The sequence below is a fragment of the Papio anubis genome, chromosome 2 (assembly GCF_008728515.1).
Source record: "Papio anubis isolate 15944 chromosome 2, Panubis1.0, whole genome shotgun sequence".
NCBI lineage: Eukaryota > Metazoa > Chordata > Mammalia > Primates > Cercopithecidae > Papio > Papio anubis.
Genome location: NC_044977.1, coordinates 54,964,047 through 54,979,705, shown reverse-complemented (window position 1 = coordinate 54,979,705; position 15,659 = coordinate 54,964,047). Strand labels below are relative to the sequence as shown.

Here is a 15,659-nt window from a genome sequence, read left to right as displayed (position 1 = left end):
ACTCCATTCATTGTAGTCCAGGCACCATTCATTTCTGAAACTGCTCTCTCTGCCTATACAGAGCTTGGGTGCTTTTCATATAATGAACTTACTTGGGCTAAAAAGTAACCTCAGAGAAACAGTGCTCCCATTTGGTGGATAAGGAAACTGTGATTCCAAATATGAGATGTAATAACTTGCCCCAAATCTAGCCAGTGAGCAAGAGAGTAGACTTTTGTCTGTGCCAAAACAGTAATCACCATCCACAAGTGGCTATTTAAATTTTAATTATTACAATTAAATAAAGTTTAAAATCCAGTTCCCTAGTCCCACTGGCAACTTAACAGCTACCAATGACTGTACCATGTATAACAGCATATATAGACAGAGCATATACAACACATACATAGAGATTCCTATCATTGCAGAAAGTTCCATTGGATAGTACTATACCTTAGTAACACCTCGAAGTAAAAAAAAAAAAAAACCCTTGTGTTTGAGTCCTGATTCTTCTTGACAAATTTGGTCAAGTTATTTCTATTTTGTGTCTCAGTTTCTTAGTCTATAAAGTAGAGATAATGAATATGAACAATCTGACATGGTCCCTGCCACACAGGTACTGACAACCGTAGTTGTTCACCAGCCCAGTGGCTGGGGTGTTGAATAATTTCCAGTGTTCATGATGTTATCCTTGCCTTGAAGAGACTTGGAGGTCCAGGAAAAGGGCTAGGTATGTAAAAGGTTCACTGAAGTGTTTTATGTTTAATATTGGAAGTCTGGGGGCCAAGGGGTAAATATAGGAGAGGGTGTCAGGGTAAGCTTCAAGAAGGGTTAACCTTTGAGCTGAGCTTTGAAAAGGGATTCCTCCAGATGGCCAGAGGGGTCTCTCTTGATGGGGTGGACAAGGTGATGTTAAAGGCAGGAGGGCGCGAGGGCAACCTGAACAGCTATTGCCCCTCTCCCCCGCCACCTTTTTTTTTTTTTCCATTTTTGAGACGGTCTTGCTTTGTCACCCAGGCTGGAGTGCAGTGGTGCAATCGTGGCTCACTGCAGCCTCAGCTTCTCCAGGCTCAAGTGATTCTCCCACCTCAGCTTCCTGAGTAGCTGGGACCACAGGCTTGTGCCACCACGCCCAGCTAATTTTTTTGTTTTTGTTTTTTGTTTTTTTTAGTTCTCGCTATGTTGCCTGGGCTGCCTTGGGTGATCCTTCCGCCTCAGCCTCCCAAAGTGTTATCATCCCCTTTGTGACATTACCTCTGTGACCTACCTCACTACCCCTCTGAATTAGATGTTCCCTCCTCCAGGGCACATGGCTATGTTCTAGCTTTGCAGTGAATGTTAAAGGTGGTCACAGTGAAACTGGGTGACTAATAGGGTATAGCAGCTGGTCACTCAACAACCCTCACAGGAGAGCATTGCCTGGGTGAGCCAGCCACAACCCTCATTTGTCACGTATCTCTCTCCCAGGGTCCAAATTCCCTAAATCACCTCTCCTGGGGATGTGCTTTTTGGGAAGTCCAGCCATCAGCTAAAGGGGGTTGGGGTCAGCTGGACAGAAAGGTGGGGGATCCACCTTCACTTAAGAGCACATCTCCCCAGTGACTAACAAAGCTGGGCTCTGACCAGGGTACTCTCTTCAACTCTGCCTGCATGGGCACTGCTAGAGTTGGCCTTTCAAACTGTCCCTGTGTGGTCCTTCTGTGACTAACAGGCAACCTTCTGTGTGATAACATACAGGTGTTTAAGAGACAGGCTTTGGAGTCAGACCTGGGTTGCAATGCTGCCTCTGCTCTGTGATTTGAGGCAAATTGTTTAACATCTTGGAACCTTATCTCCCCTGTGACTTTTGAGGATAATACTTTGCCAGTGCTTCCAAAAAGGTTGCTTACAGTCTTAGCCTGGGGGCCAGGCATAACTGTTCTGATCTATTACATTTCTTTCACAGTTGACTCAAATGATGATCAGTTTTTCCATTTCCAAGTTCCTGGGGAGGGTGTGCTCTGCACTTTCGTGTTACCCCCATATGCTGCCCTCGCTAAGGACCTTACCCTAGGCCCATCTGCCAGGCCCAGCAGGTCTGATCTGTCCTCGCCAGGCTCCAGCCACTCTGGCTGTCTTGTAGTTCTTAACCCTTCTCGGCTGTTGCTGGGACTGTTTGTTCCCTGAAGTGCTGTTGCTCCCCTTTCCCTGGTGACTCCTGACTCCTCGCATTTACATCTTCAGCTTAAATGTGTCACCTCTTCAGAGAGGACATCCTCTACCTCCACTTTATCTAAAATGCGTCCTCTTCCTGGTTTCACCTCTGCTTGTTCATTGCCCTTATTATACCTGTAACTATTCCCTTCCTTTGTTACTTTTTATTCCCCTCACTGGGCTGTAAGCTCCATGAGGTCAGGGGCCATTTGTTAGCGCCTATAAATACTGTAGAATCGCTCAAACCCCAGGGCCGGTGGCACCAGGAAGTACTGGATAAGGAACCGCGACACTAACTGGGGCTCAGTGCTCTCTTCCGCCTTCAGTGCTCCACTCATCAAGGGTGTGGGTGAGGCCCCAGGTCCTGAGGAAGCCTTCGCTTGACTGCCCCGGGGCCCACCGCAGCCCCCAACCAACCCCGAGGGGTCTGATGGTGCCCAGGGAATGGTTTCCAAGGCAATAGCAAACGGGGCGGGGCTTGGAACGGAGGACAAGGCTCGAGCCTAGGCAGGACCTTCCCGGGAGAGGAGGCAGCGACGCGGAGGGGAGGCGGGATCAGGGGCGCTGGGACGGCGAGCGCTGCGAGGGGCGCATGCAGGGCCCCGACGCGCCGCTGCTCCTGAGCGCTGGGGAGCTGGGGCCCGGGCGCCGGGTCTCGGCCTCCTGGTACCGCCAGGGGGGCGGCCCGGTGTGCAACTGGCTGCGAAAGCCGCAGCCGCTCGAGCCACGCACCAGTTTCCCCTTGGCCCGCCGCTCCGAGTTCCGTCCACCCAGGAGGCTGCCATGGCCCGGCCCTGCCTCTGCCCAGCCCGAGGAGGGTCACGCAGGCGGTAGATGCCAGGCGGGCAGCCCCGCTCCTGCGCGCCGCCTCGGCCGCGCCTTCAAGACGCTGGTCCCAGGCACCCACGCCCAGGGCGCCGCGGATCCCCGCCCCCTCGGCCCCCCGCACACCCCGGTCCTGGATGACCCCTCTCCGCAGGATGGTGAGGCCCCGTGCGGCCCGTTCACTCTGGCCTACAGCGGCTGCGAGGACGACAAGATGCTGGGGTGGAGGGAGGGAATGGGGGTCGGGAGAAGAGCGGCTAAGGGTGGACATCCGGATGAAGGCCGGAGGCAGAGAAGAGGCGTGGCTATCGGCGGCGAGAAAAGATCCTGGGCCGAGACCCTAGGCCCAGGCCCAGTCTACCCCGCCACTACTCCGCATCTTTCTGCAGGTTTCCCAGTCCTCTGGCGAGGATCCTCCAAGGCGTCTCACATGAACCGGCTCAGAAACGCCAAAATCTACGTGGAGAGAGCTGTCAAGGTCAGAGGAGGGGCGGGGGCGCTTAGAAAGGGCCTTGGGAGCGGCTCAACCTGTCTCCCTGCGCTGTTTTCTTATATCCTTAAAAAACAAAAGCAAAAGAAAAAACAACAGCAAAAACCCTCAACCACCACACCCATCTTCAACTACCTCCCCATTTACCCCTTCAGCACCAAACTTCTGGGCTCCGTCCACTCTGGTTCCCTGTGATGTCCCACTCTAATCAAGGTGCCTGGTGAGTTCCAGGGAGCCAAACCCAGCAGTGCCTTTCTGTTTTGATCTCGGTTGGGCACCCTGTATCTTTCCACACCGCTGCCCCACACACCCTTCCCCTTGGCTGGCTGACTGCACGCTCCTCGTTTTCCTTTCTCCCTCTTTGGCTGCCGCTTTTCAGTGGCCTTTAAAGGTTCCTTGGCCATTAGTGGCCCCCTGGCCCCTTCCCCAGGTCTGTCTCCTTTGGCTGTGTCCTTGGCTGAGTCCGGTCAGTGTGCTGCACCCCCTCTGTGCCCCTTCCAGCCCAGCCTCAAACTCCACATCCCGTCGATCCAGCCCCCTACCTATCATCTACACCCAGAAAACTTAACAAGCATTTAAAATTCATGTCCCAAACCAGACTTTGATTTTCCTGCCCAAACCTGTTGTCCTCCCCAGTCTCTGGTCTTTCCCATCTCTCAGTTCCTCAGGCCAGAAATCTCATCTCTCTGTTTCTTCACCCACAGGTCTAATCCCATCAGCAAAACCACTTGTCATCTCCACCTCCAAAACGATTCTCAACTCTAGCACCTTCTCCAGTCTGTGATGTAACCACTTTCATTTTAGTAATTGTGATTTCTCTCAATAGGCAAACCATGACAGCCTCCTAACTGGTCTGCCTCCATCCTGTCCCCTCATCTTTTTGCCATACAGCAGCAAGCCAAGCCTGGAAAGACTCCCTCAGTTAGCCTTTTTTGCTCACGACACTCTTAGTATGAAATCCAAGTCCGTTCTGAGGCCTGCAGGCCTTCCACAGTCTGGCCACTGCGTACCTCCTCTGGGGCTTTCCCCATCATTTTCCATGCTCCACTCACTCTGGTCTCCCTTCAGTTCCTTCTGACCTCTCTCCAGCCTCAAGGCCTTTGCACATGCATTCCCCTCTGCCTGAATCGCCATTTCCCAGTTCTGTGCATTCATGGCTTCCTTTCAACCTTCCCTGGCCATGTATTTCTAAGTAGTTTCTCTGGATCCCATTAAGTATGCAGTTTCTGGAGCCAAACTGCCAGGATGTAAATCCCTGCTCTTTTGCTTAACCACTGTGGGGCCTCAGGCACCCTGCTCAACTTCTCTATGCCTCTGTTTCATAGCCAGTAAAATGGAGATAACAGTATCTAATAAAAATGCATAGTATTGGCCAGGTGAGGTGGCTGACACCTGTAATCCCAGCATTTTGGGAGGCCAAGGCAGGAGGATCACTTGAGGCCAGGAGTTCAAGACCAGCCTGGCCAACACAGTGAAACTCAGTCTCTACCAAAAAATATAAAAATTATTTGGCCGCCGGGTGCGGTGACTGATGCCTGTAATTCCAAGACTTTGGGAGGCCAAGGTGGGTGGATCACCTAAGGTCAGGAGTTTGAGACCAGTGTGGCAAATATGGTGAAACCCCGTCTCTATTAAAAATACAAAAATTAGCTGAGCGTAGTGACACACAGCTGTACTCCCAGCTACTGGGGAGGCTGAGGCAGAAGAATCGCTTGAACCCGGGAGGTGGAGGTTGCAGTGAGCCAAGATTGTGCTATTCCAGCCTGGGTGACAGAGGAAGACTCCATCTCAAAAAAATAAAATAAAATAAATCTGGGCATGGTGGTGCACACCTGTAATCCCAGGTACTCAAGGAGGCTGAGGCAGGAGAATCACTTGAACCCAGGAGGAAGAGGGTGCAGTGAGCCAATTGTGCCACTATACTCCAGCCTGGGCAACAGAGTGAGACCCTATCTCAAACAAAACAAAACAAAAATGCTTAATGTATTGTTAGTAATGCATGTAAGTGCTCAGCACATAGTAGGTCCTCAATAAATAGTAGCCATTGCTATTAATATTACCGTGCATATTTATTTCTCTACTTATTTATAGTCTGTTTATTTCTCCTACTGGAATATAAAAATTTCCTGATGGCAGTGTCCATACTGTCTGGTTCACCTTTATATCCCCTATGTCTGGTACTTATGCAATACTTGTTGAAGAAGTATCCATCTCTCACCTTGCAGCAGAAGAAGATCTTTACAATCCAAGGCTGCTACCCAGTGATCCGGTGTCTCTTGCGCCGGAGGGGCTGGGTGGAGAAGAAGATGGTCCATCGCTCAGGCCCCACCCTGCTGCCACCCCAGAAGGATCTGGATAGCTCAGCGATGGGTGACAGTGACACCACTGAGGATGGTGAGTGGTTCCCTCCCTTTCCACAACTGTCCCTCCTGAGTCCCTTTTCTTTGGTTCCCACTGTCCCAGGGTTGAGGCCTTATGGACTATGGGGCAGGGAGAGGAAACTCATCAGCTCTGGCCTCTGCATCCACAGAGGATGAAGATGAGGATGAGGAGTTCCAGCCACCACAGCTGTTCGACTTGGATGATTTACTGAAATTTGATGACCTAGATGGAACACATGCTCTGATGGTGAGGGCCCTGGGGGACAAGATGAAGCAGGGGCTGCCTGCTTAGAGGGAGAGCATTGGTGTCCAGCTGGGTGACTTCAGACAAGTCCTTTCTTTCTCTGGGCCACAGTTTCCCTATCTGTAGTAAAAACTGCTTCTTTAAAGGCTGGATAGAGCTGGGCATGGTGGCTCATGCCTGTGGTCCCAGCTACTCAGGAGGCCAAGGTGGGAGGATCACTTGAGGCTAGGAGTTCAAGACTAGCCTGGGCAACATATAAGACTCAGTCTCTACAAAAAAAGGTAGAAAAACATTATCCAGGTGTGGTGGCATGTTCCTATAGTCCCAGCTACTCGGGAGGCTAAGATGGGAGGATCGCTTGAACCCGGGAATTACAGGCTGCAGTGAGCTATGATCGCACCATTGCACTCCAGCCTGGGCAACAAAGCAAGACTCTTATCTCTAAAAAAGAAATAAGTGAATAAAGGCTGGATAGGGCCGCAGAGTCGGGAGGGACACATCAGGCCTGTGTCCCATCTGGCCTGTGGTTCAGAGCTCTGCTAGGTCATACCAGATGCCAGCACAGCTTCCATGCATGGTAACTCCCCCTTCAAATAAAAACCCCATAGTTCACCTTCTTCCTCTGCTCTTGGTAAGTGAAGGTAAGAAGGAAGGACTTAAAAAGCTCTGGAAGAGGCGGAGTGGGGTGGCTTATGCCTGTAATCCCAGTACTTTGGGAGGCCGAGGCGGGCGGATCCCTTGAGGTTAGGAGTTCGAGACCAGCCTGGCCAACATGGTGAAAACCCATCTCTACTGGAAAAAAAAAATACAAAAAAAAATTAGCCAGGTGTGGTGGCAGGCACCTGTAATCCCAACTACTCAGGAAGCTGAGGCAGGAGAATTGCTTGAACCCAGGAGGTGGAGGTTGCAGTGAACTGAGATCACACCACTACATCCCAGCCTAGGCGACAGAGTGAGACTCTGTCTCAAAAAATAAAAATAAAAAATAAAATAAAGGCTGGGCACAGTAGCTCACGCCTGTAATCCCAGCACTTTGGGAGGCCGAGGCTGATGGATCACCTGAGGTCAGGAGTTCAAGACCAACCTGGCCACTATGGTGAAACCCTGTCTCTATTAAAAAAATATAAAAATTAGCTGGGTGTAGTGGTGTATGCCTGTAATCACAGCTACTTGGGAGGCTGAGGCAGGAGAATTGCTTGAATCGGGGTAGCGAAGGTTGCAGTGAGCTATCACGCCACTGCACTCCAGCCTGGGCGACAGAGCAAGACTCTCAAAACTAAAATAAAAATACAAAAATTAGCCAGGCGTGGTGGCGGGCACCTGTAATCCCAGCTACTCGGGAGGGTGAGGCATGAGAATTGCTTGAACTTAGGAGATGGAGGTTGTAGTGAGCTGAAATTGCACCACTGCACTTCAGCCTGGGTGACAGAACAAGCGATAACTCCATATGGGAAAAAAAAAAAAAGCTGAAAGAGTTGGGTGTGATGATGTGGAGGACATGCATGTTGAGGTGAGGGTACTTGGGTTTCCATCTTGGTAGTGCCACTTACTGAGGTCAACTATATAAAATTGCCATTTCTGGCCGGGCGTGGTGGGTCACGCCTGTAATCGCAACACTTTGGGAGGCCAAGGTGGGGGGCTTATTTGAGGTCAGGAGTTCGAGACCAGCCTGGGGAACATGGTGAAACCCCGTCTCTACTAAAAATACAAAAAAAAAAAAAAAGTTATCTGGGTCTGGTGGCACACACCTGTAATTCCAGCTACTAGAGAAGCTGAGGCAGAAGAATCACTTGAACCCAGGAGACGGAGGTTGCAGTGAGCCAAAATCACGCCACTGCACTCCAGCCTCGGCGACAGAATCTGACTCCATCTCAAAAAAAAAAAAAAAAAGCCATTTCTCTATGTCAGGAATGGCTGAATATTGGCAGCTTCATATGGGTCAATCTCATGAGCCCTTGGGCAAGTCACTTGCCTTCCTATGCCTCAGTTTCCTCATCTGCAAAATAGAGATTACCTTAGCACCTACCACGTAGAATTGTGGTGAACCTTGAATGAACTGACATGGAAAGTGCTTAGAGCAGGGCCCAGCATGTGCTGACATTGGTTATGAATAATTATCCCACCTCCCAGAATTGTAGGAAGGATGGAGAGAGATGGGGTCCATGAGAGAGCCTTTGTCACAGGCTGTGTGCCCATCAGCTTGGAGTCACCGTCCTGCCCCTGGGCAAGTCACTGATGACCATGGGCCAGAACAAAGTGTGACATTCAGTTGTGCAGCTTTGTCACTGCTTGGGGACACCCTTAGGGGCCCTGCCTCCTCAGCGGCTAACTCCATAGGTGGGTCTATGTCTCAGTCTTTGGAATTTGCCGTGGTTTGATGAGGCTAATGCCAACTCCTTCTTCTCACGCTGCCACCGCCTGGGGGCTGAGAATGACAAGCCTCATAGGACACCTTAAGCAGTGACAAAGGGAGGCAGAAGGGAGTCTTTGGCATCCCTAAGGCCAAAAGGAACCTGAAAGGCTGGCTTGGCCTCTGCCCACCTGTGCCCTGGAGGAAGAGAAATCTTGACTTACACAAAGATGATGTGTGGGTTAGAGTCCACCTTGGAAGCATCCTCTCCTTCCTGTTCACCCACCCTGCTCAGCAGGGCAGGGAGAGGCTGCCTTAGGCCCTGCTACCCACACTGGCCTCTGTGTTTCTGTCTCCTCCCTGTCTCCCCAGTCCCGCATGGTTCAGAATGAGACCCCCTACTTCATCTGGACCACTCGGCGGGATGTGCTCGACTGTCGCTTCCTCTCCAAGGATCAGATGATAAACCACTACGCCCGGGCTGGCTCCTTTACCACAAAGGTGGGCTCCCTAGAGGAGCAGGCAGGGCAGCCTCCAACTCCCCGCCCTTGTTAGTAAGAGGAAGTTCTCAGGGCAAGGGGAAGTATATAATTCAGAAGATTTGGAGTCTGACCAGCATCTGGCTGGTTCAAATCCAGCCCCTGCACCGTATCTGGCATGTGTAGATACAGTGACTAAAATGGGCTCCGGCATTCAAAGGGGTCTGGAGGTAGAACAATCACCAAACCCAATGATAGTGAGCAAGCAGACTCTTAACCTCCTAAGCAGAAGATATCTGGCTAATGAACCCATTCTGTCTTACCTGGGTTTCTTTTTTTTTTTTTTTTTTTTGAGTGGAGTTTCACTCCATCTCCCAGGCTGGAATGCAGTGGTGCAATCTCTGCCCACTGCAATCTCTGCCTCTCAGGTTCAAGCAATTCTTCTGCCTCAGCCTCCTGAGTAGCTGGGACTACAGGTGCGTGTCACCACACCTGGCTGATTTTTGTATTTTTTAGTAGAAATGGGGTTTCATCATGTTGGCCAAGCTGGTCTTGAGCTCATGACCTCAGGTGATCCACTTCAGCTTCCCAAAGTGCTGGGATTACAGGCATGAGCCATCATGCCCAGCCTTACCTGGGTTTCTTAGCAAGTGACTTCACCTCTCTGAGCCTCAGTTTTCTCATCTTTCAGTGAGAATACCAGTAAGGACTGTCTTCTGGGATTGTGGCAAGGATGAAGGGCTTTATAATAATGACCTGCCATTATATTATTGGTGTGGGTTAGGAAGGATTCTAGAAGAAGCAGCTCTTGTTTTGTTCTATTTTTAAGAGGTGAGGTCTTGCTATGTTGCCCAGGCTGGTCTTGGCCTCAAGCAGTCCTCCTACTTCAGTCTCCCAGAGTGCTGGGATTACAGGTGTAAGCTACTGCGCTTGGCCTTGGCGGCTCTTTAAGAATGTGAAAGGGTGGGCCAGGCGCAGTGGCTCACGCCTGTAATCCCAGCACTTTGGGAGGCCGAGGCGGGCAGATCACAGGTCAGGAGATCGAGACCATCCTGGCTAACACGGTGAAACACCGTCTCTACTAAAAATACAACAAATAAGCCGGGCATGGTGATAGGTGCCTGTAGTCCCAGCTACTCTGTAGGCTGAAGCAGGAGAATGGTATGAATCTGGGAGGCGGAGCTTACAGTGAACTGAGATCGCGCCACTGCACTCCAGCCTGGGCAACAGAGCGAGGGTCCATCTCAAAAAAAAAAAAAAAAAAAATGTGAAAGGGTGGACAGGAGGGACGTCAGGCATTCTTGGCAAAGGACGCTGCCCAGGCAAATATATGGTGATAGATGTGAGCAACTCAGACCTTGCAAGTGGGGCCAAGGCTCTGAGAGCATATCCAGTTGGGGTCTTTCTGAGCTGTCTGGGTGTGTGCTGAGTGTGGGCAGTCCCGCCCTGCCCTCTCAGCACTAACTCCGTAGGTGGGTCTATGTCTCAATCTCCGGAATTTGCCGTGGTTTGATGAGGTTGATGCCAATTCCTTCTTCCCACGCTGCTACCGCCTGGGGGCTGAGGATGACAAAAAAGCCTTCATAGGTAAGAAGACCCCCAGCCCCATGCCTGGACCTCAGGCTGACGGAGCAGGGCTGAAGCTCTTCATGTCCTCGTCTGCCCCAGCAGATTTCCTTTTCCACCCTCAATCCTTATCCTTCCCTAATGTGCCCTCCCTTAATGAGCCTCTTAGCTTGGTCAACTCTGACCTCCAGAAAAGCTCAGGTAGCTTGGCTTATATTCTAGAGCAGGTTCTAAAAGTTGGTCAGTCCCTTGAGTTTGGAATCCAGAACAGATTCCAGGCTTATATCAAGTTCCACTTGTTGAATTGGGTTCCAAAAAAGGCTGCAGGCTTTGGGTTTCTAAGGCAGACTAGGTTCCAATTCCACAATATGTTCTAAATTCAGGTTAGAATTTGGATCCAGATTCTATGCTAGGTTTAAATTACATTCAAAATCTGAAATATGACATAGTCTGGTTCTCAGGATAGAATAAGTATCAAAAGTAGGTGATGAACAGAAGAAATAAATCAGACAATGGGTCCAAGCCAGATTCTGAAGGCAGAATATGATCCAGGTCAGGTCAGATTTGGGGTCTGGTTCCACAACTCAAACAGGAGCAAGTCCTTTTTTTTTTTTTTTTTTTTGAGACGGAATCTCACTCTGTCACCCAGACTGGAGTGCAGTGGCTCGATCTTGGCTCACTGCAAGCTCCGCCTCCCGGGTTTATGCCATTCTCCTGCCTCATCCTTCCCAGTAGCTGGAACTACAGGCGCCCGCCACCACACCCAGCTAATTTTTTGTATTTTTAGTAGAGACGGGGTTTCACTGTGTTAGCCAGGATGGTCTCGTTCTCCTGACCTCGTGATCCACCTACCTTGGCCTCCCAAAGTACTAAGATTATAGGCATAAGCCACTGTGCATGGCCTGAAACAGGAGCAAGTTCTAAACTCAGGCTCTAGAGTCAGAAAAGGTAGAGTCAGGTTCTGGATCCAAAATGGGGCAAGTCATGATCAGGTTCTGGAACCAGAACAGGCCTCAAGCCTAGGGGCTGAGCAGGGTATCCCCTGGCCTGGGAGCAGAGGACTTCTGGCTGACAGCTGCCCGCAACGTTCTCAAGCTGGTGGTGAAGTCTGAGTGGAAGTCATACCCTATCCAGGCAGTAGAGGAAGAGGCGTCAGGTAAGTACTGTGATTACCTCCACTCTCCCACCCATTTATCCTCCACCCATCTGCCCTTCCACCTATCTGCCCTTCTACCTATCTACTCATCCACCCACCTACTGGTTCATTCACACATCTGTGTATGATTCACATCTACCCATCTATCCATCCATCCATCCATCCATCCATCCATCCATCCATCCACCCACTCATCCATTCACCTATGTACCCACTTATTTACCCACTCTCTGATCTACCGATTCACCCACCCACACTTCCATTCATCCTTCCATCCTCCCACCTGTCACCCATTGTTAATCTCTTCATTCATCTACCTGACGTCAGCTCCATACTCCCCATCCATCTATCCACTCCCTGCCTACCTATCCTTCCACAGATCCATCTACCCATCTACCTACCTGCTATTCCATTCTCCTGTCTACTACCTATCTGTCCTCCAGTCCATCCACTCATCCATTTTTCTGTCCCAGGTACCTAGACACTTGTCTTCCCATCCATTTGTTAGTTGATCCACTCCTCATTCCGCCCTCCCGTGGGCCTGGCATGTGGCCAAGCACCCTGGAGAGGGGAGACTAAGAAGACATGGTCCGTCCCTGCCTGTGAGGAGCTCAGGTCTCTGAGGAGGAGGAAGCAGTGAAATTGGGCTTTACACATGGCCCGAGAACAGCTTAGGCCTGAACATAAGGAAGAGCTTGGAGTGGAGGGGGACACAGAGGAACCCTCACTATCATTGCATGCCAGCCCAACCACTGCCTGCCCTTTCCCTTTCTGGATTTAGCTCATGCCTCCAGGCTCCTAGTCCTGTAATCCAGGGACCCATCAGTGAGGGATTCAGGGAAGTAGAGGCAGCTCTCCAGGAAGGAGGAAAATCCCTGCCTCTTCCAGAGGGAGACCTCCCCATTGCTGTCTCTTGCATGTGTCACGTACAGGGAAGGCTTGGTTGTGTGCCAGGATAAGGGGCAAAAGGGCCTCGGGTGTGGCTAGAGACCCCGTGCTTAAGCTTTTATGGTATAGGTCAGGCTGCAGGGGTCTGAGGGCCTCAGCTGTATATCAGGGTCTTCAGTGCACTGCGATGTTCCGGGTGAGTCAGGTCTGTGGATGTGCATGGGGGTCTTCTGAAGGGTCAGTTTCTGTAATCACTTTCAGGTGTGTCAGGGCCTTGTGCAATAACAGTGCACACAGAGGTTAGTGCTTCTGTGGGCTAAGGGTTGTAGCTCTGTGTCAGGATTCTGGGAGTGGGTCTGGATTTCTGGTGTGTGGACTTAAGAAGCTGTGTCAGACGTGGGGGAGGGCTATTCATGTATAACTGGGTTCACATAGGCCAAGGCTCCCAGGTGCATTTTAGGCAGAGCCTCAGGTGTCTTACAGGTCCCAGGGGCAGAGAGGCTATAGGTGCTGTCAGAGGACTTGGGGACATTTAGGGCAGAGTCTTAAGTGAGTGACAGGTCCTGGGACAGTGGGAGCCAGGGGCAAGTGCTAGAGTTGCAGTGAATTTAGAGCAAAGCCTCAGCTAAGTGACACATCCCAGGGCAGTAAGGGATCTATCTAGGTACGTGCTGGGCCGCATGTAAGTGACAGGCCTCAGGACAATGGGGGCTGTGGCATGTGTCAGGTTACCTGCCTGGATATGGGATCGTGACAGGCCCCTCCCTATGTGCAGGAGACAAGCAGCGCAAGAAACAGGAGAAAAACCCAGTGTTGGTGTCCCCAGAGTTTGTGGATGAAGCTCTGTGTGCGTGCGAGGAGTACCTTAGCAACCTGGCCCACATGGACATCGACAAGGACCTGGAGGCCCCACTGTACCTCACCCCTGAGGGCTGGTCCCTCTTCCTCCAGCGCTACTACCAAGTGGTCCAGTGAGTCCCCTGCAGCTGGGACTTTGGGCTGTGGGCAGGTGTTTAGGGACAGGCCCTTTCTGTCTCGGGCAGCCCCCACCCCTTCCCCAAGCCTCCCGCTCATTTACCCTGCTGTTCTTCTGCTCGGGAACCCTCAAGGACTCCCACTGCCTCCATGATAGGGTCTGGGCCACTCTTCTTGGTTCTTGGCATAGCATAGTCTCTAAGAGCATGGCTTGTGCCACCAAATGGACAGCACATTGCCCAAAGTGTGTGTTGTATGGATGTTAATTCTCCAGGAAGTAAATAGATTTTATGGAAAAAGGGCTTTTGTGGTCCATCACATTTGGAAAACACTGGATTAAGCAGTTAATTAAAGAGGCTTCCCTGGGGCAGTACTCTTCAGAACCTCTGGGTGGTGTAAGCCTACAGAGTGTATCCTGTATACTCTCTCTGTAGGCTCCCACCCTGCCCTGCCTCCCACCAAGCATCCTGAGGGGCAGTGCTTTCTTTTTTTTTTTTTTTTTTTTTTTTTTGAGACGGAGTCTCGCTGTGTCGCCAGGCTGGAGTGCAGTGGCACAATCTCGGCTCACTGCAAGCTCTGCCTCCTGGGTTCACGCCATTCTCCTGCCTCAGCCTCCCGAGTAGCTGGGACTACCTACAGGCGCCCGCCACCACGCCCGGCTAATTTTTTATATTTTTAGTAGAGATGGGGTTTCACCATGTTAGCCAGGATGGTCTTGATCTCCTGACCTCGTGATTCGCCCTCCTCGGCCTCCCAAAGTGCTGGGATCACAGGTGTGAGCCACTGCGCCTGGCCTGGGGCAGTGTTTTCTGAACACACTTTGGAGAAAGGTTCTCAGGCGGGGGAAGGGAGGATCAAGGTGAGCCTGGTGCTGCTTTAGGGAGATTCCATTCAGGAGAAGCATGCAGGAGCGACTGGAGGGAGAACAGCCCGGAAGGCAGAACACACAGTAAGCATTTTTTGAGCAACTCCAATGTGCCAAGCATTGTGCCAGGTACCAGAAATGAAGCGTAGCCCCTGTTCTCAACGGGGACACAGCTCAAGGTTTGAGACCTGCAGGAAGCCAAGTGGGAGTGCTAGGAATCTCAGCTGGGGTGGTGGTAATGGAAAGAAATTGACAGATTTAATTACTCAATAGGGGAAACTGAAGAACAGAAACAAATGGACAGATTTAATTACTCAATAGGGGAAACCGAAGAACTAATGAATGACATGAGCAGCAGATCCACGTCATTAGCAAGTAATTCATTGCATCTTTTCTAAATGTCAGGAAATAACTTAGGTGACCCAATACTTTCTCTTTAGCTACTGGAAAATGTAAAGCTACCCATCTTAAATTAAGAATTATCAAGGCAGCCAGACGTGGTGGCTCACACCCGTAATCCCAGCACTTTGGGAGGCGGAGGCGGGCAGATCACTTGAGGTCAGGAGTTGGAGACCAGCCTGGCCAATATGGCGAAACCCCATCTCTACTAAAAATACGAAAATTAACTGGCCTGGTGGCACATGCCTGTAATCCCAGCTACTCAGGAGCCACTCAGTAGTGTGAGCCACTGCACTCAGCCTAATTCGTTCAATATTTACTGTTAATGCTTCTCAACTTTTTAAAAAAACAAATCTACTCGGGGCGGTGGCTCATGCCTGTAATCCTAGCACTTTGGGAGGCCAAGGCTGAGACAGGAGAATTGCTTGAATCCGGGAGGCAGAGGTTGCAGTGAGCCGAGATCGTGCCACTGTACTCCAGCCTGGGTGACAGAGTGAGACTCCGTCTCAAAAAAAAAAAAAAAAAAAAAAGAATTTTCGAGACTTAGAACATTAGTCATGAAGCACGAGTCCTTTTTATTTCTGGTGTGTGGGGGCAGGTTCTAGAGGGCTATAGGAATCTCTCTAAAGTCGGGATTACATAAAATATTGCATCATATAACAGACGTACACAGTGTTGAATGGTTCAGTACGAATGACCAGCATTCATACATTCCTTCAATATTTTATTTTAGTTTAGTTTTTTGAGACAGGGTCTTACTTTGTCACCCAGGCTGGAGTGCAGTGGTGCAATCTTGGCTCAGTACAACCTCTGCCTCCCAGGCTCAAGTGATTTTTCCCACTTCAGCCTCCTGAGTAGCTGGGACTACA

The 15,659-nt window shown here is 50.7% G+C and overlaps 1 protein-coding gene across 1 annotated transcript in view; it reads left to right on the top strand.

The window, feature by feature from the left end:
* Positions 1-1,419: 1,419 nt before the first annotated feature.
* TTLL3 (tubulin tyrosine ligase like 3) overlaps positions 1,420-15,659 on the top strand; it is a 29,152-nt gene continuing 14,912 nt past the window's right edge. Inside the window, 7 exon segments of the mRNA XM_009200261.4 lie at positions 1,420-3,155; positions 3,387-3,475; positions 5,713-5,881; positions 6,018-6,115; positions 10,414-10,528; positions 11,565-11,663; positions 13,327-13,522. Coding sequence (XP_009198525.3) covers positions 2,765-3,155; positions 3,387-3,475; positions 5,713-5,881; positions 6,018-6,115; positions 10,414-10,528; positions 11,565-11,663; positions 13,327-13,522 — 1,157 coding nt within the window. The 5' untranslated portion in view covers positions 1,420-2,764.